This window comes from Sciurus carolinensis, chromosome X, assembly GCF_902686445.1.
Source record: "Sciurus carolinensis chromosome X, mSciCar1.2, whole genome shotgun sequence".
Taxonomy (NCBI): Eukaryota; Metazoa; Chordata; class Mammalia; order Rodentia; family Sciuridae; genus Sciurus; species Sciurus carolinensis.
Window position 1 is genome coordinate 67,141,208 of NC_062232.1, and position 27,530 is coordinate 67,168,737.

Consider the following 27,530-nt stretch of genomic DNA (forward strand, 5'->3'; position numbering starts at 1 on the left):
CGCCTATGAATTTCACCTTAGTTGCATTCTGAATCTTTTAGAGCCCAAGTATTTTTCTGAATAGAGTTCAGAGGATAAACATCTCCAGAAAATAAACCTGAATACTACCTCTTCTTGGAAAGATTTATATATCCCCAATTGATTTATAGGGAATTTCAAACCTGTTTCCACTAGATTCAATGTGGTATATCACATTAACAATTCATACCACCAGATGTTTCATTATTCATATTGTAGTACATCATACTTGACCCAAAGTAGCTTTGAATGCAAATAACAAACAAGCCAACACACGGTACTTGACGGGTAGACTGAAATAATGTGACAGGTCTAAGCTGCTTTTCATTTTGGGGAGGATATTATTAATTGGAATGCCTTGATTGTTAATTTAATTAAATGTTGTTTTTAAGTATAAAACCATATTGCAGTGAACTGACTTGCCATTTCATTTAATTAATTGTAAACCTCAAGATTTGATTACTCCTAGTTTTACTTTAGTTAATTTACTTGTTCACGGTTTTGACAGAAAAGCTCTCAAACTAATGTGAAGGGATGGGCACAGTATAACCAATTAGGAAATGCTAAAATTGCCTTACTTTTTGTTCAGTTCACTGTTGAGAACCCAGACTTCCTAATTGTTCCTTGTAAATTTTGTCGCAATCCATAGATTCTCTTCCCCATACTTCCAGTGTAAGGACTACACATCACATAAAGTTGTAAGTCTATTGCTGGTTTACTAGTGAGAAAGGAGTGCAAGAAAACTTTTTAAGGATTGTGCACGAATAATAAAAGAAAACACAGGTGTTTCAAAGAACTATACAATGCCAAATCTCCATAGAATCATTGAAGGAAATTAAGGACAATGAAGTTCAATTCCTTCATTTTGCATATAAATGGAAGCACATAACATGTATAGACACAAGTTTTGCTTTTTTATTTTCAGTAACCCATAGGGCAGTGATCCCTTTTAGAGTGTTTTTTAAGTTAAAATCAAGATTATGAATGTGGTTATTAGTGGATAAAGCACTTAGGTGAAAACTCATAAGACATGAGTTCTCTTTTTAACCCTACTGCTGATTGACTATTATCTTAAGCCCCTCTCTCACTGTTCCTCTATGGAACTGAGTTTTTAATCTATAAAATTCAGAAGTTGGTTTAACTAGTCAATGAAATTTTCACTCTTTAGAACTTTTCTCAACATTGTAAGCCTGAAGTAGGACCTTGTGTACTTCAAAACAATAATAAAAAATCATATACATATAATTATGCTATGTGGGATTTTTCATATTTTTACATTGAATTTCAGGTTAAGAAGAGGGTGTTGAAAAATACACAATGGTGAAAGACTAGTTTCTTCAATAACTTATGTTGGAAAAACTGGATACACAGAAGCAGAAGGAAATCTGACCCAAATCATCACCAAATACATAAATAATTTAAAAATGAATTAAAGACTTAAACATAAAACCCAAAACAATAACTCCTAGTAGAAAAGATAGGGAAAATTCTTCTTGACATAGGGCTTGACCATCAGTTTTTTCAAATGATACCAAAAGCACAGACTACAAAAACAAAATACACAAATGTGACTACATCAAACTGAAAAGCTGATGAACAAAAAAGTATCAACATAGTCAAAAGGCAACCTGTAGAATGGGAGAAAATATTTTCAGACCTGTATGAGATAAAGGGTTAATATCAAGGAAGACACACAGGTACATGAAAACATGTTCAACATCAACAATTCTCAGGGAAATACAAGTCAAAATCCCAAAGAGCTACCACCTCACATCTGTTAGGATGTCTATTATTTATTTTTAAGATAAAAGTAGACAAGAATGTGGAGAAATATGTCTTGCAACTATTGCTGAAAATTTAATTGATATATCCACTAGGGTAGACAGTATGCAGGTTCCTCAGATATTAAAAAGAGAGCTACCACATGATCCAGCAGTCCCACTTCTGAGTATATATTTAAATGAATCAAAATTAAGATATTAAGTAAATATCTTAATTTCCATTTTTAATTAGAGAATTATTCATAATATCCAAGACAGAAGCAACCTAAATGTACACCAAAGTGGTGTGTGTGTGTGTGTGTGTGTGTGTGTATGTGTGTGATACAATGTGAAGTTATTCATCCTTAAAAATGAAGGAAATCTTACCATTTTTGAAAACATGGATGAACCTGGAGGATGTTTTAAAGTGCAATAAAGAAGACACAAAAGGATAAATGTTCTAAGACATCAATTACATGATGATTCTAAAATATTGAGACTCACAGAACTGGTGAACAAAATAGACATTGTCATGACCTAGGGGGGAAGAGGAAACAGGGAACTATTAGTCAAAGTACAGAGTTTTATGTACTTCAAATTTTTCTGAAAAATAGTGCTCTTATCACAAATGAAAAATAGTAAAGTGAATGAGAGGAATATTATTGAGATGATGGAAAAGTTTATGAAATAGATGATGGTGATAATTTCATTGGGTGTGTACTTACCTCCAAAGTCATCTGTTTTAGTCATCTTTTTATACCACTGTGATCAAAAAAATCTAACAAGAACAATTAGAAGAGGAAAAGTTTATTTGGGGGCTCACAGTTTCAGATATCTCAGTCCACAGATGGCCTACTCCACTCCTCAGGGCCTGAGATGAGGCAGAACATTATGACAGAATAGTGTGGCAGAGACAAACAGCTTAGGGCATGGTCACTCAGAAGGAAAGAGAGAGAAAGCGAGAGAGTTCTCCTCATCACAACATACATAAACCCCAAAGGCACCACCACAAGGACCCCCTTCCTCCAGTCACACACTACCTGCTTACAGTCACCACCCAGTTAATCCCTACCAGGGTAATAATGCACTCATTAGGTTAAATCTTTCATAACCCAATAATTTCTCCTCTAAACAATTTTTAGCCTTGACTCACACATGAGTTTTTGGAGGACACTAAAATCTAAAGCATAACATCATAAAATTGCATACATTATATATTTATAGCTTTTTTTTAATGTCAGTCATGTCTCAATAAAGTGTTTTAAAAAAGAAACAGCAGGGCTGGGGAGATACCTCAACTGGTAGAGTGCTTGCCTGGCAAGCACAAGGCCCTGAGTTCGATCCCCAGTACTGCCAAAAAAAAAAAAAAGAAACAGCAAATCCAATAATTTAACAAATGTTAATTATAAAAAGGAAGATATAGAGCACTATAAAAGCTGTATACTTCCACATGGTCATTATAATGGCTAGAATTTAAACCAATAACAAAACTTTTTGACAAGATGGAAGGTACTAAGGTTACAGAAGTAAATGCTTGAATATCAGTAAGTGAAAAATATTTTTCCTCAGTAACACTAAATCTCTGTCTTTCCAAATCTATTTTAATAATTTAAGTATATGTATTTGAACATAATATAAAATAAGTGTTATTCAGTGACTAAAAACACAATATACCTCAAAGATATATGTCTAGGTATTTACCTATAATTATAGCATTTCACTTTTAAAGGCATTTTTTCATTATCATTACACTTACCATTTTCTAGTTTTCTGATCCCAGCTGAAATCTTGGTTCCCAAGTAAAATTTTACTAAATACCTCACAAATTAGTTCTAACAGTTATGGTACTTATATGCTCTCAGGGCTGCATTTTAAGAACTTGTGTACAGTTGCTGATATTTTCTTTGTGTGCTATTATGATATGATTCTTTATACCTTAATATTACTTTATTAATTTGCTCAATGACTTTTTTTCAATATTATAAAAATAGCATTTGCTTAGAAGAATACATACGTATTAGCATTTACTATCTTTTCTATGAATTAGAAATATGTGGGACTCTTGTTCATTAATTTTCTTAATATCATTGTGTTAAGATACCTATTTTACCTGGAACTCTTTGTCTATAAGAAGTTTAAAATTTTGTCAACTTTTATTTTTCATCCAGTAGAAACCATTTATTATTCATAGAAATTCATATACTACAAATGGTGAAATAGATATTAATTAAATAATTATACTCAGAATTCAATTCTGAAAAATAGAAATGTTTCTGATACATTTTTTCATTATGATCTACTCAGCGGTGTTGTTCCTGGGCAGATTCCCTTTGTTTAAATCATTGACATCATATTTTCCACCCAGAATTGCTCTTGAGGTCAGGAGAGGTCATTTGGAGGAATTCAGCAAAGATAAATTAGATATGGCAATAAAATCTCAGGGATTGTACAGAAACGTACACCAGTATGTCATCAGTTCATAAACTAATGTGATTTTCTTTCAAATCATTTCCTTACCATGATTTAGAGAGAGACAAAATAATGTGGTGAATAGTTTGCTTCATTGAAAATTTTTCTTGCATAATAGGGTATGCAGTGGCAAATTAGAACTTTAGTATTCTCCAGAACATTCATAGCTAGTAGGTGGAATCTATTTTTATTTATGCTTTTAGGGATTTATTCTGCCTTTTAGAATCTGAATCTTCTAATGACAATTATGTTTTGTTTTTTTTAAACAACCAATATTCACCATAAGCTTTGGACTTGCATTTGCACGGCAGAATAGATTTTTGGAAAGTTCTGAAATATGCCTTTAAAAAAATCTGCCAGAATTTTCCCTTTTTGTCCTATGGCAATACTTTACTAATAGATGTTTAAGAATTTGGTTGATATCTAAAAAATTAACTTGTATTCACCAGACACTTTTGAGGGCATTGTTGGAGTATGTCTTCACCTACTGTTTTTAGTAGTTGTTCCCTTATATATTTTTGTGGTACTGCTTGATATAGACTTTCTGGGAGAAAGAATTTCAAACATACATATTTGTTTTTCTCTACTGCCATCTTTCCTTTGTGCTAATAGGTGGATTTTTAAAATAACTGACATATTAATACAAAATAATATTATTAAACTATAGGGATTGATTGTAGAGATGGAAAACCATTTTATTTTCATTTATTTGGTTCCTCATTTTATAATAATGAGGTAGGTAAAAGGGTGAAAGGCCTACCTGAATTCTTCATTCTTCTCTGCTCTAAGCTGAGTCTCCTAGGCTAGATAGTCTATCCTTTAGCAGAAGTGTCAAGAAGAATGTATCCTTACAGCATTTCAAGGCACTTTCTCTGACAATGTTGTTTTAAATGAAAAGTAATTCATAGTGAATTCTGTTTAAAACAGTCCAGAGTACATGGCAAACACCAGAAAGCATCAGTAAAAGGCCTAGAATATTTCAAACAATTGGCAGTTTTCTTAACTCTATTTTCTCTGTGTCTTGAATTGGGGATCAGACCTGTACTTCTCCTTTTTATAAATTTTCATACTGTCCATTGTAGTACAAAGAAATTATGAGTTGAAAATTACTTTAATTAAATAGTCATAAATTCAACATTGTTTACTTTTGACTTGTATACTAAATAAGTGTATTCAGCTTTCAGTTGCATTAAGAAATGGTCCCCATTTTAAATGGGATGATTCTGGTTTTAGGTATAACTGCTGCAGCAATGGCTGAAGCAATGAAACTGCAGAAGATGAAACTTATTGCTATGAACACTCTTCAGGGAAATGGAAGCCAAAATGGGACAGAATCAGAGCCTGATGATCTTAATTCTAACACAGGTGAGTACATTCAGGGATCCTGACAAGGTGACTTGTCCTTTTTTGGGGGATGGGTGGGGAGAAGCAGAATTAGTAAAGAGGAAGAAATGATGTGTGTGTGTGTGTGTGTGTGTTGATTATAAACAATTACTTCAGAAGATGCTTAACCCTATTGAAAACTTGTACACTGAATTACAGGTCCCAATCCCATTTCAGAAACATTCTGTTATCTCCACTGTTTTGTTGCAGTGAAATTAAATTCTGATTTGTACAGTTCTAGTAAATCAATGCACTTTCTGTATGCTAAAGCCTGCCCCATTGCAGCTTCACCCCAGGTTTCTTACTCTTTCTCTAAATATTTTATATTTATTAAGTATATACAATATACAATATTTAAACAGCAAATAATGCAATGGTACTCTGAGGAAAGAAGACAGGAATCACTGAATTTCAAATTTGTATGATCTAAGGGAAGAGATAAAAATGTACATATAGCCAGATGTGGTGGCACATGCCAGTAATCCCAGCAACTCAACTCAAGAGGCTGAGGCAGGAGGATCACAAGTTCAATGCCAGCCTCAGCAACCTATCAAGTTCCTAAGCAACTTAGCCAGACCCTGTATCAAAATGAAAAATGAAAAGAGGTGAGAATGCTCCTCAGTGTTTAAGCACCCCTGGGTTCAATCCCTGGTACTAAAAAAGGTACACATATGAATATACCACAGTGAATTTCAACTTTATGTATAGCTATAAAGTACCAGTTATAAAACTGTAAATAAATAGAAGGAAATCCAATAGAGCACTGAAAGGAGAACAGGGGGAAGAAGGAGTGGAGGGAAAGAGGAAGTCACAGAGCACTGAAGTGGATCGAATGATATTTAATGCATGTATGATTATGTCAAATGAACCTACACATTATGTATAACTATAATGAACTAACAAAACAAAAATAATAAATGAATCAATATATAAAATATTATTCTCTGAGATGACATGTGACAAAAGCAACAAGATAAAGTACTATGAGAATATAGACAAAGAAGACATTTCTAAATAAATCAGGAAAGGATTCATGTGTAGGGTGAGGTGTTGGAAAAGGAGAGGATGTTAGCATGAAATGCAGAAAATGGATGGCTTTAAATAAGTTTTAAATAGACTCTAGTATTCCCCTAGTTAACTGTTTCCAAACTGATTTTCAGACCCTGTCATATCATGTCTAAGATATTGTTTGAGGAAATTGTTGTGTTTGATTACTAGAAAGTTTTAATAAACATTCTTAGGTGAATTCTAAAACTCCTGTTGTTTACAGTCTTATTGACAAAGATTTCTAAACTTGAGTTTTAGACTTCTTATCGACTTGGAATAATTAATCCTTATCCCCCAGATGATACTTATAGGATAAGAAATTGGGTCATCGCATAGCTGGGTAAGGAAAGAGCTAGGACTGAGTCATAGTCTCTTGGTCTTTCTGCTCTACCATTTTTTCTTTGATATTTGATTTTCCTGTATAGTCTAAGGTACTTAGTTTCTTTCTTTGATATTATATCTCAATCAATACTCGTAGACATGGAGATGCTGCTGGTAAAGATAATTGTCCTAATTTGGTATGACCAATTTTCTGTTCACCAGGAAGGTACCAGTCCTCAGGTCAGACATGACCTAGTCTGAAGAAGTACTGTGGGTATTATGGCTTTGACTGTATCTCTCATCCTCTTTTTTTTCCTTCTTGGTATTATCTTCTTATTCTTCATTAAGTGAGGTATAGAAAACTACTGTTTCACTAGAGTTGGAAAATTGTGTCCAATTAATCAAGCCATAAAATTCTGCCAGACCTATAAATATTCCAAGCAATTAAATGATTTAATTTTTTTTAATTTTAAATGTAAGTTTGATAACTTAAATCCCAGCTGTGAAATTGTGCTGAGTGAATATTTCCCTTTTTTCCATCATGGGAATCTTTTGTTTCTATAAGGCACAACTAAAGACAGAAATGAATGGTCACTGTTCACTTCATTTATTTGTGGCCATATGGTCATTTTACCTGAGAGAATTTTGGCTTTTATAGGCCAATTTCACTATGATCTATGTGACCAGAAAAACATTTTTAAAAGAATTTTCTTCTTTTAAAATTTTAGATGGTGCATGTTCTGTTTTAAATGTCATATTGTGCCAGCATTGCTATTCAATTTCATCATAGTTATTAGTTGCTAAATCCTCATAAGGCAAATTATAGTAGCTATAAAAATATACCAAATATTCAATTAAAATTTTTCTTTTGGTGTTCATATGTTTATTTTGTCATCTTTAAAATAATTACATTCTATCTTCTCTGCATATTCCTTGTACCTTCTTATTCCAATACCCATGCCATTCACTCTTGCCATTTATTTGTGGGAGTCCTGGCATTTATTTGTTTGTGATAGGTTTTCACTAAAATACACATTAAATATCATGTTATCCACACTTCAACTCCACAGGAAAATGTGCAGAAATGTAACAAATTCCTATAGGGTTTGGTATCAACCATTGTTCATTGTTCTTCACAAAAAAAACAGAAGTAGTCACAGTGCCCATGCTCTATGATCCAAGGAAATTTTAGAATGTATTGTGAAATCCTGAAATAAACAGGACACTGACCTGAAAATACAGGAAGCCTGTCTTTAACTGAAGTGGTTGAATATGGGGGAAAGGAAGTCTCCCTTTGGAAGTTTTTACATACCATCATATTTCATTGAAACTGATATTTTTGATCTATTCATAAGAGCAGAGACAAGAGAGGGGAAAACGGAATTAATAACATTAAGCTTTAAAAGGTAAAGCAAACATAGATGTTAGAAGATTTCTAGGCAAGAATAACATTTTCTCTTTTGAAAGAAGACAGTTCTATAGATTCTTTGATTCAAGGTTTTGTTTAATAGCTTCTGTAATGGCTGCACCATGACTATGCATCGAGATTTCAGCATGAATAACAACCTGTTCGTGTTTCATTTAGCTCCAAATGAGAAATTCTGTATTTTATTGTTTTAGGAAATTAGTCTGTATACTATTGCTCCTGTAGCTTTATAATTAATCACTAAAGGTTATGACTGTGGAAATTTTGTGGAAAATAAATGCCTGAATGATTATAATTGTAGCTGTCAAATCGGAAATATAGTTATAGACCAGCAGGTCCTTTTTACAAACTATGACAACGACTTTGAGGATTGCCCATTTATATGTAGAAGTACATGTATTATTTTTAACTGTGTTGCTTATTTCAGGAAAAACTGTGCACCATAAATCCTCTGAAGAATCTAAGATGATAACCATATAAATCTTTATCTTCTGAGTTCCTGCTTGTTCTGACTTTTGTGTTGGTTTGGCTTCTGTGGAGCAGATGTCTTTTGTCTTTTAGAAATGCAGAGTATTTTGTCTTACCAAAAAATGTGGTATACAGTGGAAAGAGCCAATATATATAGGGTTGATTAACTTACAGATTTGAATTAGAAAATCCCAACATTATCTTCTTTCTTTATGTTATCCAAGCACCTCATTAGATATGGAGCAAGATGTTTCTAAAAAATCAAATGAGGCATGCTTGTTTTTATTAGATCTTGGTAACAAAAACTGTTTTTAGTTTTTTCTCTTAGAATTGTAAACTTTTATTGCTTTTTTTTACTTCTGTGCCTCTGGTCCCTTTATAAGAAATGTAAGACAGGAGAGCCTATTGTATTTTTCAAGACCCTCCTAAAAAATTACTCCAACAGGAATTATTATGCCTACTCTTAATACTTCATGTAGTAGATTAAGGATTTATTGTATTGTCAATGTTATTAAGGTAAGTTTCTATAAAAGCACCTCAGAGTTATGTCTTAGCATACTTCTTCACAACGAATAATTTAAAATGTCTTCTTTCCTTACAGATCTTATTTGTCAACCTGTAATCATTCTAGTATTTCTTCCAAAGCCTCCACCTTCCTCTTGCCCTCAGCTATACTATTAGTCCAAAGTGTTGAATGCCACTTCTAAGGGAAGATCTAAACTGTATTAATTTTCCTTTCTATGTCTTATACTTCTAGAATGTGTCTGGGTTTATTGTACATTTAAGCTACATGCCTACCTCAATTCAGTTTTGTTCTGCAATTTTAAACAAGTCTCTTTCTCTCTTTGTACCTTAGCTATAATGAAGGAGTTTGGTATAACTATATTGGATTTAAATTCTAATCATCATATTTTTTGTGATTCCTGAACCTCATTAGTCCATCCCCATCTTCTCTTTTTTATTATTATTATTTTATTATTAATGGGTAGTCTTTTTGAACCTGGTGCTCTTATAGTCCACACTGTTTATTTCTTACTGGGTCTTCCATTCAGCGTTGTCACTTCAGATTCTGAACCTATCCTCAAAATTTTTACATTGGTGTCACCTGATCAAAATGTGCTCTATTTTCAGGGTACTGATAGAAATGTCTTCCCTGCCCTTGGGGTCTGAGAGACTTTTGTTGTATCACTTCCCTAAATTAACTTTGATCCATGGGTGACCACTCTTTGTCCCTTTTCTGCCTCCTGGGAACACTTTCCAGGTGTGTGATCTGTTTGGATTTTCAAAGTTTATTGATGAGCCAATTGTTTAGACTAGTCTCAAAACCCTTGATAAAGTCAAAATAAATTACATCTATTGCCTTACCTCTATCTCTCAGGCTGTCATTATGTCACAGAAGGGAGATTAGATTTGCCTGACAAAGCTTGATCTTTAGGAGGCCATGCTGAATACTACCCAGTATACTGTTCTCTTCAGGTATTTGGAAATTGATTTGTAATATCTTCAAGGACACATATCCTATCCTTACAGACTAAATAAAAACAGATAAAACCGATACCAGAAAAGAAGAAGTGTAAGAAATAGCTCTTGAACTGTGCCAAGATATAGAATTTTTTTTCCTTTCTGTGAATCTTTGAGGAAATTATCATAACTGAGTTGAAATATTTGTGCTAGTTGGAATATAGTGTTCACAAATAGAGTTTATAATAAGTTAACAGTATATTTATCATTTCAAAATGTTGATTCATGAACTAATTATAACTTCACAAAAATGAAATAGTAATGTGCTTATTACAATGCCAAATTTCAAAGACTGATTTACGGACTATGTTGATTTTGAGTACCCAAGATTTAAAATAATGTTTATTATGCACTGTCATGATTATTCCTATTGTATTTACAAAAAGCAGTTTAATAAACATAATTTTACATAGCATTGGGTATATTATAATCCAGCATTTAATGGATTCCACTTTACAGTGAACAAACTAGTATATGGGACTTGGAAATAATCACTCTTTGGTTCTAAACCTAAATTCTCTGTGGTTCTGTGATAAGCAGACATCCATAATACTGCAGTCATGGATATGACCAGTTTATATAGTGAACCTAATGCATACACTGAACCCAAATTCAGTAAATACTTGTGTCCTTATTTGAAGGTTTGAAAGATCTTTAACATGCAAAGTTAGTTTTCTGACTTTTAATGCAGTATCATATACCATAAAATCCACCCCACTAAAATGCACAATTCAGTGTTTATACTATATTCACATAATTATACACTATTACCATGATCTAATTCCAGATTTTGTTGTCAGTCTTGCCCATTTTCCACCAGCTTTCAGCCCCTGGAAGCCTACTAGTCTACTAATGCATTGTACTATTTCTATGGATTTATCTCTTCAGGGTATTTCATATAAATGAAGTCATACATTATGTGACCTATCTTGTATGGCCTGTTTCGTGTTGCATAATGTTTCCAAAGTTCTTCCACATTGTAGCATGTATTAGTTCCTTTTCATGCCTAAATACTCTTTAGTCATATGAATATACTGAATTTTACTTATCCATTTATTTGTTGATAAAAATTTAGGTTGTTTCCACTTTTTGGGCATTGTATGTAATAGTATGGTCGATGGACACATGCAAGTATTTTTGGGGAGAATATTTTCATTTATTTCTCATGAGTATGTACCTTGGAGTGGAATTGTTGGCTCAAATGATAATTCTGTGTTTAACACTTTGAGGAAATGCCAGAGTGACTGCAACATTCTGTATTCCTGAAGTGAATTCTGTGTATTATACATTCAAAGATTGGATTAAAACCTAAATCTATATTAATCATGCATTTCATGGATATTCTATAGTCTATTATGTGTGTTGTACAAATTTTATGACTTTCCAACATTATAGTTCCCCTTTATAGAGGCAACCTGATCCTGCCAAGCAGCAGAAACTCTAGAGCCCCTAGGAATGTTAAGAAGGTTAAAGGTTGTGACTTTAAAGAAAATTCAAGAAGTGAAATATGATAGTTTGGTTGATGTAGGGAGAAGGGTATTGACCTCTGACTTTTCTAGGACTTATTGTATATCAGTACAGAGCAGGGAAATAAATCATACCACAAAGGTTTGTCATAACAATACCAACACTTTTACAGATACAATTATCCTAAAATTAGTTTGGCATTTAACCCTTAGCTGGTCATATGTGGGGGTGAATTTGCTTAGTGGGAAAAAATAAGATTGGGAAGATAATACTACAAGGAATAAAAACATGTATATATGACTCCAAGGGGTGAGCGGTAGATGTTTTGGAAGTATTTTTCTGCAGAAATGGCCTGGCTAGGGGCACAAGAAGAAAAGGAAAAGCAAATCCTAGGGAGGTAGTCACTGTGTCAGTTACCTTAAGGAACACCATTCATGGGTTTAAATAAATTCTCAAGGGATTTATTATATTGTCTTAGGGTTTTTTCCTTCTCTCCTGGCTTATCATGGAGATTTGGGCCTGAATCTTAAACCTGAAACAGTTAATATTTGAGAGCCCTTCCAAATGAATTATCACACTCAAAATTACACATGTATCTATCTATCTATCCATTTATACCACACATATATACTATTTATCTATATATAAACATATCATTAGGGATAAAAGGATAGTGCTTAGACAGTGGATACTTATCAAAATTCAATATATTCCTGCTTAAATTGTATTAAAAACCATGCAGTAAAATATAAATTGAAGAGAAAAACAAAATCTCAGGACACACAATGAAAATAAGTAGCTCTGTAGGGAAAAAGGAATAGTTAGAGAAACCAATTGTAAAGGTACCTGGTTCACCAGCAGGAACTCAATATAGAAATTTAATGTATGTACTCAGTGTGGGGAATATTTATTTATCACACTCATGTGAAAATTTTGTTTTTTAAGTTCCTAAAGGAAGTTGGGCATGGATTCTCAGAAAGTATGTTTTCTTTAGCAGGAGTAAATACAATAATCAATAACATAAGACACTTCCTTAGAGCTGGCCTTATCTGTAAATAAGATGATTTCATGGACTCTGGGAAACTGCAGTGTTTCTGCCATTCCCAACTCTCCTAGGATGTATCTAATGCAAAGTATAAAGTTAATTTCAGAGCTCTCTAGGGTATTATACTTTTTCACTTTTATCAGTTGTTTACATCTTCATGTGAATTAAAGTTTGAGAGCTTGTGCTTATGAGAGGAGAGAATTCCCTGGGCAAAGCTTATGGGATAGGGATTGTATGCTGAAGCTTAAGGGCTCAAACAAAAATTTTGTCTGTTTCAAATTTTTTTTTTTTTTTTTTTTTTTTTTTTTTTTTTTTTTTTTCATTTATTTTTCTTTAGATTTTATTTTTTTTTTTTTTTTATGATCCAAGTATTTTTTTTTTTTTTTTTTTTTTTTTTTTTTTTTATTTTATTTTTTTTATGTTTACATAGGGTAATGATGTTTATTATATTTTTTTCCCCTCCCCCCCCCCCCCCCCCCCCCCCCCCCCCCCCTCCCACCCCTCTTTTCCCTCTACACAGTCCTTCTTTCCTTCATTCTTACTGCTCTCCTTAGCCTAACTCTAAACCTAACCCTAAACCTAATGCTAGCCCCTCCCACCCCCCATTATATGTCCTCATCCGCTTATCAGCGAGATCATTCGTCCTTTAGTTTTTTGAGATTGGCTTATCTCACTTAGCATGATATTCTCCAATTTCGACCATTTGCCTACAAATGCCATAATTTTATCATTCTTCATTGCGGAGTAATATTCCATTGTATAAATATGCCACAGTTTCTTTATCCATTCATCAACCGAAGGACATCTAGGTTGGTTCCACAATCTGGCTATGGTGAATTGAGCAGCAATGAACATTGATGTGGCTGTATCTCTGTAGTATGCTGCTTTTAAGTCCTTTGGGTATAGGCCAAGGAGTGGGATAGCTGGGTCAAATGGTGTTTCCATTCCAAGCTTTCTGAGGAATCTCCACACTGCTTTCCAGAGTGGTTGCACTAATTTGCAACCCCACCAGCAATGTATGAGTGTTCCTTTTTCACCACATCCTCGCCAACACCTATTGTTGCTTGTATTCTTGATAATCGCCATTCTAATTGGGGTGAGATGAAATCTTAGGGTAGTTTTGATTTGCATTTCCCTTATTACTAGGGATGTTGAACATTTTTTCATATATCTGGTGATTACTTGTACATCTTCTTCTGTGAAGTGTCTGTTCATTTCCTTAGCCCATTTGTTGATTGGATTATTTGTATTCTTCGTGTAGAGTTTTTTGAGTTCTTTATAGATTCTGGAAATTAGCGCTCTATCTGAGGTATGGTTGGCAAAGATATTCTCCCACTCTGTAGGCTCTCTCTTCACATTTCTGATAGTTTCCTTTGCTGAGAGAAAGCTTTTTAGTTTGAATCTATCCCAGTTGTTTATTCTTGCTTTTATTTCTTGTGCTATGGGAGTCCTGTTAAGGAAATCTGATCCTGAGCCAACAAGTTGAAGATTTGGACCTACTTTTTCTTCTATAAGATGCAGGGTCTCTGGTCTGATTCCGAGGTCCTTGATCCATTTTGAGTTGAGTTTTGTGTAGGGTGAGAGATAGGGGTTTAGTTTCATTCTATTGCATATAGTTTTCCAGTTTTCCCAGCACCATTTGTTGAAGAGGCTATCTTTTCTCCATTGCATATTGTTGGAACCTTTGTCTAGTATGAGAAAATTGTATTTATTTGGGTTTGTGTCCATGTCCTCTATTCTGTACCATTGATCTACCTGTCTATTTTGGTACCAATACCATGCCGTTTTTGTTACTATTGCTTTGTAGTAGAGTTGAAGATCTGGTATTGCAATACCCCCTGCTTCGCTCTTGCTACTGAGGATTGTTTTAGCTATTCTAGGTTTTTATTCTTCCAGATGAATTTCATAATTGCTTGCTCTATTTCTGCGAGGTACATCATTGGGATTTTAATTGGAATTGCATTGAATCTGTATAGAATTTTAGGTAGTATAGCCATTTTGATGATATTAATTCTGCCTATCCAGGAACATGGGAGATCTTTCCATCTTCTAAGGTTTTCTTGAATTTCTTTCTTTAGTGTTCTGTAGTTCTCATTGTAGAGGTCTTTCACCTCTTTTGTGAGATTGATTCCCAAGTATTTTATTTTTTTCGATGCTATTGTGAATGGAGTAGTTTTCCTAATTTCTCTTTCTGAAGATTCATCACTTATGTATAAAAATGCGTTGGATTTATGAGCATTGATCTTGTAACCTGCTACTTTACTGAATTCACTTATGAGTTCTAAAAGTTTTCTGGTGGAATTTCCAGGTTCCTCTAAATATATAATCATGTCATCAGCGAACAGGGATAGTTTGAGTTCTTCTTTTCCTATTCGTATCCCTTTAATTTCTTTGGTTTGTCTAATTGCTCTGGCTAGAGTCTCAAGGACGATGTTGAATAGAAGCGGTGAAAGAGGGCATCCCTGCCTTGTTCCAGTTTTTAGGGGGAACGCTTTCAGTTTTTCACCATTTAGAATGATATTAGCCATGGGCTTAGCGTAGATGGCCTTTATAATGTTTAGGAATGTTCCCATTACCCCAATTTTTTCTAGTGTTTTGAGCATGAAGGGATGCTGTATTTTATCAAATGCTTTTTCTGCATCTATTGAAATAATCATGTGATTCTTAACTTTAAGTCTGTTGATATGGTGAATGACATTTATTGATTTCCGAATGTTGAACCAACCTTGCATCCCTGGGATAAAACCCACTTGATCGTGGTGCACTATCTTTTTAATATATATTTGTATGCGATTTGCTAAAATTTTGTTGAGAATTTTTGCATCGATGTTCATTAAGGATATTGGTCTGAAATTTTCTTTCCTTGATGTGTCTCTGTCTGGTTTAGGTATCAGGGTGATATTGGCTTCATAGAACGAGTTTGGTAGGGTTCCCTCCTCTTCTATCTCATGGAATAGTTTGAGGAGTATTGGAATGAGCTCTTCTTTAAAGGTTTTATAGAACTCGGCTGAGAACCCATCTGGTCCTGGACTTTTCTTTGTTGGTAGGCTTTTGATGACCTCTTCTATTTCATTGCTTGAAATTGGTTTATTTAAGTTGTGTATGTCCTCCTCGTTCAGTTTAGGTAGTTCATATGTCTCTAGAAATTTGTTGATGTCTTCAAGGTTTTCTGTTTTGTTGGAGTATAGATTTTCGAAATAGCTTCTAATTATGTTTTGTATTTCACTCGTGTCTGTTGTGATGTTTCCTTGTTCATTCCGAATTTTAGTAATTTGAGTTTTCTCCCTCTTTCTCTTTGTTAGTGTGGCTAAGGGTTTATCAATTTTATTTATTTTTTCAAAGAACCAACTATTTATTTTATTAATTTTTCCGATTGTTTCTTTTGTTTCGATTTCGTTGATTTCGGCTCTGATTTTAACTATTTCCTGTCTTCTACTACTTTTGGTATTGGTCTGCTCTTCTTTTTCTAGTGCTTTGAGCTGTAGTGTTAACTCGTTTATTTGTTGATTTCTACTTCTTTTTTTGAATGCACCCCATGAAATAAATCTTCCTCTAAGTACTGCTTTCATAGTGTCCCAGAGATTTTGATATGATGTGTCTTTGTTCTCGTTTACTTCTAAGAATTTTTTTATTTCCCTCCTGATGTCTTCTGTTATCCATTCATCATATAATAGTGTATTATTTAGTCTCCAGGTATTGGAGAAGTTTCTGTTTTTTATTCTGTCATTTATTTCTAATTTCAAACCATTATGATCTGATAGAGTACAAGGTAGTATCTCTATCTTCTTGTATTTACTAACAGTAGCTTTGTGGCATAAAATATGGTCTATTTTAGAGAAGGATCCATGTGCTGCTGAGAAGAAAGTGTATTCATTCTTTGTTGGATGGTATATTCTATATATGTCCGTTAAGTCTAAATTGCTGATTGTGTTGTTGAGATCTATAGTTTCTTTATTCAATTTTTGTTTGGACGATCTATCCAGTGATGAGAGAGGTGTGTTAAAATCGCCTAGTATTATTGTGTTGTGGTCTATTTGATTTCTGGAATTGAGAAGGATTTGTTTGACGTACGTGGATGAGCCAATGTTCGGGGCATAGATATTTATGATTGTTATGTCTTGCTGATTTATGCTTCCCTTAAGCAGCATGTAATGTCCTTCTTTATCCCTTCTGACTAGTTTTGGTTTGAAGTCCACATTATCTGAGATGAGGATGGATACTCCAGCTTTTTTGCTGTGTCCGTGTGCATGGTATGTTTTTCCCCATCCTTTCACCTTTAGTCTATGGGTGTCTTTTTCTATGAGATGTGTCTCTTGCAGGCAGCATATTGTTGGATTTTTCTTTTTAATCCAATCTGCCAGTCTGTGTCTTTTGATTGATGAATTCAGGCCATTAACATTCAGGGTTATTATTGTGATATGATTTGTATTCCCAGTCAATTGACTCATATTTGTTTTTGACATGATTTGGTTTCTCCTTTATTTGGCTATTCCTTTAGGCTAGCGCCTCCTGTTGCTGATTTGCATCGTTGTTTTTCATCTCTTCCTCATGGAATATTTTGCTGAGAATGTTCTGTAATGCTGGCTTTCTTTTTGTAAATTCCTTTAGCTTTTGTTTATCATGGAAGGATCTTATTTCATCGTCAAATTTGAAGGTAAGTTTTGCTGGGTATAAGATTCTTGGTTGGCATCCATTTTCTTTCAGGGCTTGGTATATGTTGTTCCAGGCCCTTCTAGCTTTTAGGGTCTGGATTGAAAAATCTGCTGATATTCTTATTGGTTTCCCTCTGAATGTAATTTGATTCTTTTCTCTCGCGGCCTTTAAAATTCTGTCTTTATTTTGTATGTTAGGTATTTTCATAATAATGTGCCTTGGTGTGGGTCTGTTGTAATTTTGTATGTTTGGAGTTCTATAAGCCTCTTGTACTTGGTTTTCCATTTCGTTCTTCAGATTTGGGAAATTTTCTGTTATTATTTCATTGAATAGATTGTTCATTCCTTTGGTTTGTTTCTCTAAGCCTTCCTCAATCCCAATAATTCTCAAATTTGGCCTTTTCATGATATCCCATAGTTCTTGGAGATTCTGTTCATGATTTCTTACCATCTTCTCTGTTTGTTCCACTTTGTTTTCAAGGTTAAATATTTTGTCTTCAATGTCTGAGGTTCTGTCTTCCAGGTGTTCTATCCTATTGGTTATGCTTTCTATGGAGTTTTTAACTTGGTTTATTGTTTCCTTCATTTCAAGGATTTCAGTTTGGTTTTTTTTCAGTATCTCTAACTCTTTATTGAAATGATCTCTTGCTTCCCGTATTTGGTCTTTTAACTGTTGATTGGTGCGATCATTTAATGCCTGCATTTGCTCTTTCATCTCCTCCTTCAATGCCTGCATTTGCTCTTTCATCTCCTCATTAGCTTCCCTGATCGTTTTAATTACGTACATTCTGAACTCCCTTTCTGACATTTCTTCTGCTGTGCTGTCATTGGGTTTTATTGATGTAGTATCTAGGTTTGTTTGGGACATTTTCTTCCCTTGTTTTCTCATAATGGTCAGTTGTCAGTGGGACCCTGAGATGTTGCAGTTTTCCACTATTGGCTTATAGTGTCCCAGTAGATTTCCAGTGTATCACCTCCCAGCCTTCAGTAGCCTGATGTCTTGGAGGAATCTGATAAAGCAGCTCATTCGAAGAATACTGCCCCTAGCCTCCTACTGGTTCCACGTTTTGGAACTGGCTCTGTGCGGAAATGCTCTCACTGTGGGCCTGCACCGTGTAGCTGGCCGTGTGGGAAGAGCCCACTGCCGGAGTGTGGAAGACTACCTTGGGAAGACTCAAGCTGCCCTGCCCGGCTCTGCTAAGCCACCTCTATCTGGGCCTGCCACCCGGGCTGAGCTTTACCCAGTGGGCAGACTCACCCGTGGCTCCACTTCAGTCCAAGTCTCTCAATGCCTCCCCTTCTTAACTCCTGGGTTGTGGAGCGACCGGAGGTGCAGTCTCCCTCTAGGCCGCCATCTTGGATCGCCCCGTGAAGAGAGCCCGCAGCCGGAGTGGGCAGAGCCGCCTGAAGAGGTCTCCGGCTGCCCTGCCCTTATCCCTGAGGCTGACTGCAGATCGAGGCTCTCCGCTGGTTCTTTGCAGGAGTACACTGCACTGCAGGGGCTCCGGGACTCGGAGCGTGCTCTGTTCAGACAGGCTCTCACTAGGGGGCCAGTTCCGTTCCGAGAACCTGGAGAAGCTGGCTGTGTGGGCGGGGCCCACCGCCGGAGTGCGCAGGACTGCCTGTGGATGACTCTAGCTGCCCTGCCCGGCTCCGATAAGCCACCTCTATCTGGGCCTGCCACCCGGGCCGAGCTTTACCCAGTGGGCAGACTCACCCGTGGCTCCACTTCAGTCCGAGTCTCTCAATGCCTCCCCTTCTTAACTCCTGGGTTGTGGAGCGACCGGAGGTGCAGTCTCCCTCTAGGCCGCCATCTTGGATCGCCCCGTGAAGAGAGCCCGCAGCCGGAGTGGGCGGAGCCGCCTGAAGAGGTCTCCGGCTGCTCTGCTCTTATCCCTGAGGCTGACTGCAGATCGAGGCTCTCCGCTGGTTCTTTGCAGGAGTACACTGCACTGCAGGGGCTCCGGGACTCGGAGCGTGCTCTGTTCAGACAGGCTCTCACTAGGGGGCCAGTTCCGTTCCGAGAACCTGGAGAAGCTGGCTGTGTGGGCGGGGCCCACCGCCGGAGTGCGCAGGACTGCCTGTGGCTGACTCTAGCTGCCCTGCCCGGCTCCGATAAGCCACCTCTATCTGGGCCTGCCACCCGGGCCGAGCTTTACCCAGTGGGCAGACTCACCCGTGGCTCCACTTCAGTCCGAGTCTCTCAATGCCTCCCCTTCTTAACTCCTGGGTTGTGGAGCGACCGGAGGTGCAGTCTCCCTCTAGGCCGCCATCTTGGATCGCCCCGTGAAGAGAGCCCGCAGCCGGAGTGGGCGGAGCCGCCTGAAGAGGTCTCCGGCTGCTCTGCTCTTATCCCTGAGGCTGACTGCAGATCGAGGCTCTCCGCTGGTTCTTTGTAGGAGTACACTGCACTGCAGGGGCTCCGGGACTCGGAGCGTGCTCTGTTCAGACAGGCTCTCACTAGGGGGCCAGTTCCGTTCTCTGTTTCAAATTTATCTCATTCTTTTCTGAGATCACAGCATTTCCTAAAGAATGGTTATTTTTTCCAAATTTTATTAATGATGCCTCACTTCTCTTTCTTGGCAAAAAATGGAGATTGTTTCTTCACAAGGATTAATCTCCACTTGCAAATTGAGCCTATGTTCACTTTACCTAGTGCATTCTCAGACCAGGTCACTTTTTCTATATGAATTAAATGTCAAGTCTTTCTAACTGGGTCATTAATGAATACAAGTGCCCCTCTAGATTATTATTATTATAATATACTAATATTTATCTTAAATGACTTGCAGAAAATTGAAAAGAAACCCCTAGAAACCCCCAGGACTGATTTGCATTTAAATCATTTTAAACCAGTAGACCAAACTTCTTTTCTGCAGATGCTTAAGGTTTGCATTTTGTGGGGAAGTAAAATCAATGAAAAACACATACCTCGTTTTAAAATTCAAGTGAAAATATTCTACTTTTCAAACTCACTGATTCTTAGACTGCTTCATCCTGCTGGGACATGATCAATGAGGCATCAATGCATTGTACTGGAAACTATCTATTCCCATAAAAGACTCAGTCAAGAACAAAGCATTTGTTTTCTTTGTGTAGTTTGAAGTTAACATGCATGATTTAATAAATGTGTTTTTGCTATCCTAAGAGAGATATCAAGGAGTAATAAATATTTTAGTGGTGTTTCTTTAAGCAGTTCAAATATTTTGAGTGTAGCCCTTCTGGGGGGAGTAGAATTGGGGTATAGTGCTGGGGGTGGTATTTGAGGAATCAAGGGAATGGGAAAAGTGTCTTATAAAGTTTTATTGTCATTGTACCTTTTTTGTGACTATACCTGCCACGGAGATTTCTCATAAATGCAAACATCCTTCACAATCTGGTTAAAAATCCACAAATACATCACTCAGAGGAATATTTAAGGAACCATCAGGAGGGGAAAAACTCATTGGTTTAATGGAATGCTGTCAAGGCAAATCAACATCATGAACGACACTGGGGCAGAATTGATACTTTTGCACTGACATGTTAAAAGAAAAGTCCATGCATTATTTAGAAAACCCAGAAATCTGTCAGCTGTGTGATTGCCGAGTTAGCAGAAGCAGGAGGATGCTGCTGAAGTTAAAAAGAAATGCGTAGGCACAAATCCATATTGTAACCTTTCATGTTCTACACCCACCATGAATACTCAGCTATTACACAGTCAGCATTTTTGAGTTTTTCTCTTTTAAATTTTCAAGTGCTTCAGAAGGCAAAAGAGGTAGGTTTTTTATTCTAAAAAGAAAAAAAAAAAGTCTAGGCTGTTATTTTAGTGTTAGAGTAAAGACAACAAGAGCAAATAAAGATTGTTTTTCATGTTCCTGAGTGCTGTGCAAGTTTCCCAGGAGTGTTTGGGAGTTGTTAAAGTAGGTATTATTTTTATACATTTATCCTGTGAACAAAGTATTTTCTTAACCATTTAGCTACACAAGGAAACACCATTAGTGATTTAAATGCATTAGTATACCACTTATAAACATTTTATTATCTACTAATATGAAAATACTCTACATATGTTAGTGATTTAAATGCATTAGTATACCACTTATAAACATTTTATTATCTACTAATATGAAAGTACTCTACATATCATTTTTGCACAAATCTATGGAACCCATAGGGTAGCATCTCTTGAGAAACATCTCACAATAATAAAACTCTTGACCTCCCCTATGCCTTGGTATTAGTACTATGATGCAAATAGAGTTCAATACTCATGATATGATCATAGAAGAATAAAAAGAGGCAAAAATAAACACAGTCCTTCGTTAGGGTCATATATCTTAACAAGAGTTAACTAATGGTAAAGGAGTCAAGATCTTGTCTTTTTAGGCTAGTAAAACTAGTGTTCTTTCTTCTCTATTCTTTTTTCTTTGTTTTTCCAGTACCAGGCACTGAAATCATTGTTGCTTTTCCATATAGCTACATCTAAAGTCCCATGTTTTTTTTATTTTGAGACAGTCTTCCTTAGTTGCCAAGGCTGGCCTCAAACTTGAGATTCTCCTGACTTAACCTGCTGAATTGCTAGGATTACATATGTGTGCTACCATTCCTGACTCTACTCTACTTCTGCATTCGAATTTTCTTTTAAGGAAGAAAACGCTTAGTAATTTTTTAAATTCCATGCTAGCTGTTAATTTGTAACAAGTGAAGAAAAAAGTCATGTAACCAGCCAATAAGGATAAATGGCATAGAATTAGAAAATAAAATTTTGTGTCATCTGTATTTTGGAAAATCCTGTTCTGATAGGTTGCATATGTCAAGTTACTGATGAGGTGGGTTCAATTTAAAATTGCCTTTTACATTATTAGAAAAATATAAATTTTCTCATCTGATTTCTACTGGAAATAATGAGTAGGAATATCATATAAATGCTTAAAATTTATTTTTAAGTTCCTGTATAACTGGTATTACATAGAAGGTTGCCTTGGAAGGAATGTGAATTGATACTTAAAAAAAAAATCTCATTATTATCATCAGCCATTTCTACTGACAAAACCCACAATAAACAAAAAAGTCATGGAGCTAAATTGATATTGTCTGTCTGCATGTGGAATTATCTGAGTTCTAAATTATTTTTGCCTATTTCTTTTGCATCTTGATGATGTTTTCCAACTCTGTCTTCTTTTAATCTTCACCAACCTTTTTTAACTTCCTCTTTGGCTATATCTACTGGTGGACTTAACAGTTAGACATATTAACAAATGAAAAAAAGCATTTCATTTCACATACTGCAGTAATGTTTTTGTAAGGATGTGTGTGTGGGAGGGGGGTGGGGAATGAGTTAGCACAGATGTGCTTGAGTGTAAATGCAGATATATCTACATGAACACCTCTATAGTAATATTCCAGGAAAGATATTTCTCCTGGTAGTGTATCCCTGATTATTTGTCCCTTTCAGTGGTATCATAATTTGTTATAGATTTTCATGAAAATACATTTGGCACATACTACACCTTATGAGGTAGTTGTGTTGATTTCAAATAACTGGGTTACATGTGATCAGACTTCAGCCTTGCCTTCAAGTAAGAAACAAGAATTGCAGCTGGGTGCAGTGCTGCATGCCTATTATCCCAGTGATTCAGAAAGCAGAGGCAGGAGGATCATGAGTTCAAAACCAGCCTCAGCAAAGGGGAATTCCTAAGCAACTTATTGAAACCCTGTCTCAAAATTTAAAAAAAATTTAAAAACCTGGGCGTGTGGCTTAGTGGTTAAGTACCTTTGGGTTCAATTCCTGGTAAAAAAGTGAATAAATAAATAAATAATAAACAAGAATAGTTAGGATGGTTTGCAAATGAGGAAAATTAACAGTGCATCTTTTACATTAAGTTGAGAAATTACAGAAGAAGCAAGGGCAATATAAATATTAGGGGTTCTGATTTATCTGCGAGACTTTAGCCAGTGTGCTTTTTTACCACAGCCTCAATTTGTCAATGTGTAAAAATAGCATTTTTGTTCAAAAAAGTTCAATAAGTTTAGGAATCAGGGAGCTGAAAATAAAAAGTGCATTGAGACTTTATCTCACTCAAGTTAGGATCACAGTCATCACAAATACAAATAATAGCTTTGGTAAAGATGTGAGGAAAAGGTACACTCATACAATGCTGGTGAGACTGAAAATTAGTGCAACTAGTCTGCAAAACAGTATGGAAATTTTTCAAAAAACAAACAAACAAAGAAGGAATGGAACCACCGTATGACCCCGCTACACACTTCTTGTTTTTCATTCAAAAGATTTAAGCTTGGCATGCTATAGTGATACAGTCAATCGGTGTTTATAGCAGCACAATCCACAGGAGACAAATTGTTGAACCAGCCCCAGTAGCCATCAACAGATGACTGGATAAAGAAAAAGTGGTATGTATACACAATGGAGCTCTACTCAGTTATAAAGAAAAATGAAATTATGGCACTTTCTGGTAAATGGATATAACTGGAGAACATAAGTAAAATAAATCCGATTCAGAAGATGAAGGGCTGAATGTTTTTTTTCTCATATATGGAAGCTACACCAAAATAGGGGAAAAATGGGAGTGAGTAGAAAGGAAACCAGTAGAGTAGAAGAAGGGTATAGAGAGGGAAAAAAGAAGGGGTGGGAAAAAGGAGGAAATGCAGAATGAAACTGGCAAAATTATTCTACGTACATATATGAATACACTACAGTGATGTTCACCTAAATAGACATCTATAAAACACCAATTTAAAAAAAGTTATGAATAAACAGAAAGAAGACCAGTAGGGTAGAAGAAGGGGAATGGGGCAGGGAGGAAGGGAGGAAAAGAGAAAGTATTGGAGAATGAATTGGAACAAATAATATTCCTTGCATATATATTTATGTCAAAATGAACCCCAAATTATGAATAACTATAATGCACTAATGAAACATTTTAAAATATCATTTTGATCCAGTTATTTAAGAACAATTTCAGTTATAGAAGTCTCTGTGCATAGGGGAAGTGGTTATCCCTATTAATCCAATTGATTAAGAGGTAAATGAAGTACATTATGTATTGCTTATTTGGTTCAGGAACTGCCTGTAAATAAATTTTAGAAAAGTACCGATCCAGCTATGGATTAATTTTTATTATCCTTCCGGAATTTTACAGTAACTAGAATATATCTTATTCACTGAATTGGCATGTAATGCATCTCAATAGTATATGGTAAAGAAATTGGCACTGGTCCACCCCTCTTCACTTCAGAGTAAATGGGGAAAGTCAGTAATATAATGTATTGGAATTGTCATTTTTTTCAGAGTTAAAAGTCAAATGTTAAACCTCCTCTCTGTTTGTCTGTAGGACCAAATCCACTGTATTTATCTTTCTTTGGTTTCGAATAGCTTTGATCTCTATGAGCTATATGGCTTAAAATACTATGAATAGCAACACTTTAAAACTCTTTGGATTAGCTGAAACCAACTTCGCATAAGAAAAGTTGTAACTAAATACAGTGCAAGAGTCTGTTTACTGCAATCATTCAGTAATGCTTCAGGGTATAGTGTTCCCTGAATGCATTAATGTTAATGGGAACTGCATGCATTCATTGAAGGAAAATATTTACCTCTTAGTTTGTATTTCAACCATTTAGGTATATTGCATGATCTACATTATTTGATTTATCTAGTCTGTAACCTTCCTTGCATTCTAAGAACTAGCACTGTTTTAATAGCAGAAAAAATAACACTGTCTCATTGAATTAAAATTACTAGCAAGTAATGTATTTCCATATATGAGCTTCGTTGTAGCAAACTTATGTTGAGGTATAAGGAACATGTATTTGTAGAGTACAAGGAAATAACTGCAGGCACCTTCCAAATAATAAGGAAGCAAGTTTTCAGGTTATTGTTAAATTTACTATAAGAAACAAATGAAACACAACAAGAACTAATGATAAAACACAAATACCACAGCTTAAACTGTTTAGAAGGAAGCTTTTTCACATGCCTATCATTTTGTTGATCTGCAAATTTATAGTATCTGAATATAGAGGTCTAAATCTTCAAAGCTTAAAAAACAGAGGTACAGCATGAACTAATCTTCATTTTTCCCCCTATCTTCTTACAGCAGCACTAATGGAAATGTATTTTGTTTAATGACTCTGAAATCCTGTTTGTAATTAGATGTGGGAATTGGTCTTACTTTGTAACAGATGATACTGGAATAATAATATGAGAGATGCTACACTGAGACCACTATCCTCCTAAATCTATATCATTTTTCATTTTATTGACAGGAGATGTGTACAAGGAACAAAGAAATTGATTTTTAAAAGGAGGAAAATAAGATCTAATAAAAATTTTCAATCCAAATATTTTAGTGTTGCGTTCAATATATTGCACTGGGGGGAAGGAAAGAGCTTGAACCTTGTTTTTAATTTTAGGCAACAAGGGTTTTAAATTTGTTGCTTTGTTTCTGATAATGATCTTTGAATGTTTTTGCAAAGACTAGGTAGAGAAGTTTAATTAAGTGACAGAGATCATATCATTGAAGCATGTATTATATGTTAGGATGATTATACAAAATAATTAATACTGTCTTTTAAAGGACTATTTTATATTCAAACAATGAATTTAAAGTGTGGACAGACTGAATGCAACAGCTGTTCAGTACATCATGCTCTTCATTGTCAGTAAATCTACTGTCACTAATCATTCTGGTCACTAAAGATTTAGTAATGTTTATAAGTATTAGATTTTTCTCCATTTAATATTAATGGGCTCTAGGGACCACAGAAAGTAGACTACAAAGAAAATATATGCATTATGAACAGGTTTCATCTTCCCTTCAAACGCATGTTATTGTCATTGATGGTAGTAAGAATGTTTGCATGTACTTACATATCCTTGGTACACAATCTGGTTACACATATTGAATAGTATATAATAGTTAATTTAGGTGTTATTGTATTCCTTTGTTTTCCAAGTCATATGTTGGGCCCTTTTTATAGATACAAGACTTGGAAAAAGATGGAAAATAATTATTTCTTATTCATTTCCTTGGAAACTCACATTTGACAATTTGGTTTCACAAAGCAGTTTCACATGTACTTATTTCCTTTGGTTATCATGAATATTCTGTAAAGTAAGTAAAGCAATTATTATCATGATCCATCTTGAAGAATAGAATAAATCAATGCCCAAAGAGGCTAAGAGGTTTGGTGAAGTTCAAGCAGCTAGTATATGGCCAAATGCATGTCTTTTAACTCCCAACATTACATTCTGTAATGGAAAAATAACTCATTGTGAATAAATTAAGTTGGGAACACATATGGTTTCATCAATGTACAGGTTAATAGATTTTGATAACATCATAATGGGTAAATACACAATGTAATTACAATGGAAATTTCCGCAGATCATGGGTTCATGACTCTGTTCACTTTGTAAAGAAATGGGTTAGATTTCAATTTGATCATGATGAACAGACTCTTTTATTTGCTATGAAAAACTTACTCATTTTATGAAACATAAGAACATCACAAGTTTCTTTATCTTTTCCTTGCAAAAGAAAGCAAAGATCGTACCAGCAACAAAAACAACATTTATAAAATCCTTGTTTTGGAATATTAAAAATAAGGCATATTCACTTTACCTCTGTTGTTGCAGTATATTGAAAATATCAAAATATTTGTAGTGGAGTTTCATTAGATTGTCCTTTCCTGAGTTTTAAAGTAAGTTTCTTTGTTTTTTGTGCACATAATCTGTTGGCAGTAAAGAGCTGATAAAATGACCTGCTTAGTTCAACTGTACAAATCATCTTTAGGGATTCTAGCTGCTTCTTTATGAAATACTAGAATGTTCTTTATACATATGCAAAAATGTAATAATTCTCTACTATTCCTGTTTATATTCACTAATCTGGAAGAGTGTTTTACATAACATTAGGAAGATAAAAATATTAAAAAACCTATAGTATCTG

The 27,530-nt window shown here is 35.2% G+C and overlaps 1 protein-coding gene across 10 annotated transcripts in view; it reads left to right on the top strand.

Annotated features, from left to right (window-relative positions):
* The window catches only part of Dach2 (dachshund family transcription factor 2), a 557,008-nt gene that overhangs the window by 375,424 nt on the left and 154,054 nt on the right, over positions 1 to 27,530 (top strand). For all 10 annotated transcript variants that reach the window (XM_047535143.1, XM_047535144.1, XM_047535139.1 and 7 more), the window contains one exon: positions 5,481 to 5,612. In XM_047535143.1, the coding sequence (XP_047391099.1) occupies positions 5,481 to 5,612 (132 nt within the window). The remainder of the gene's footprint in view (positions 1 to 5,480; positions 5,613 to 27,530) is intronic.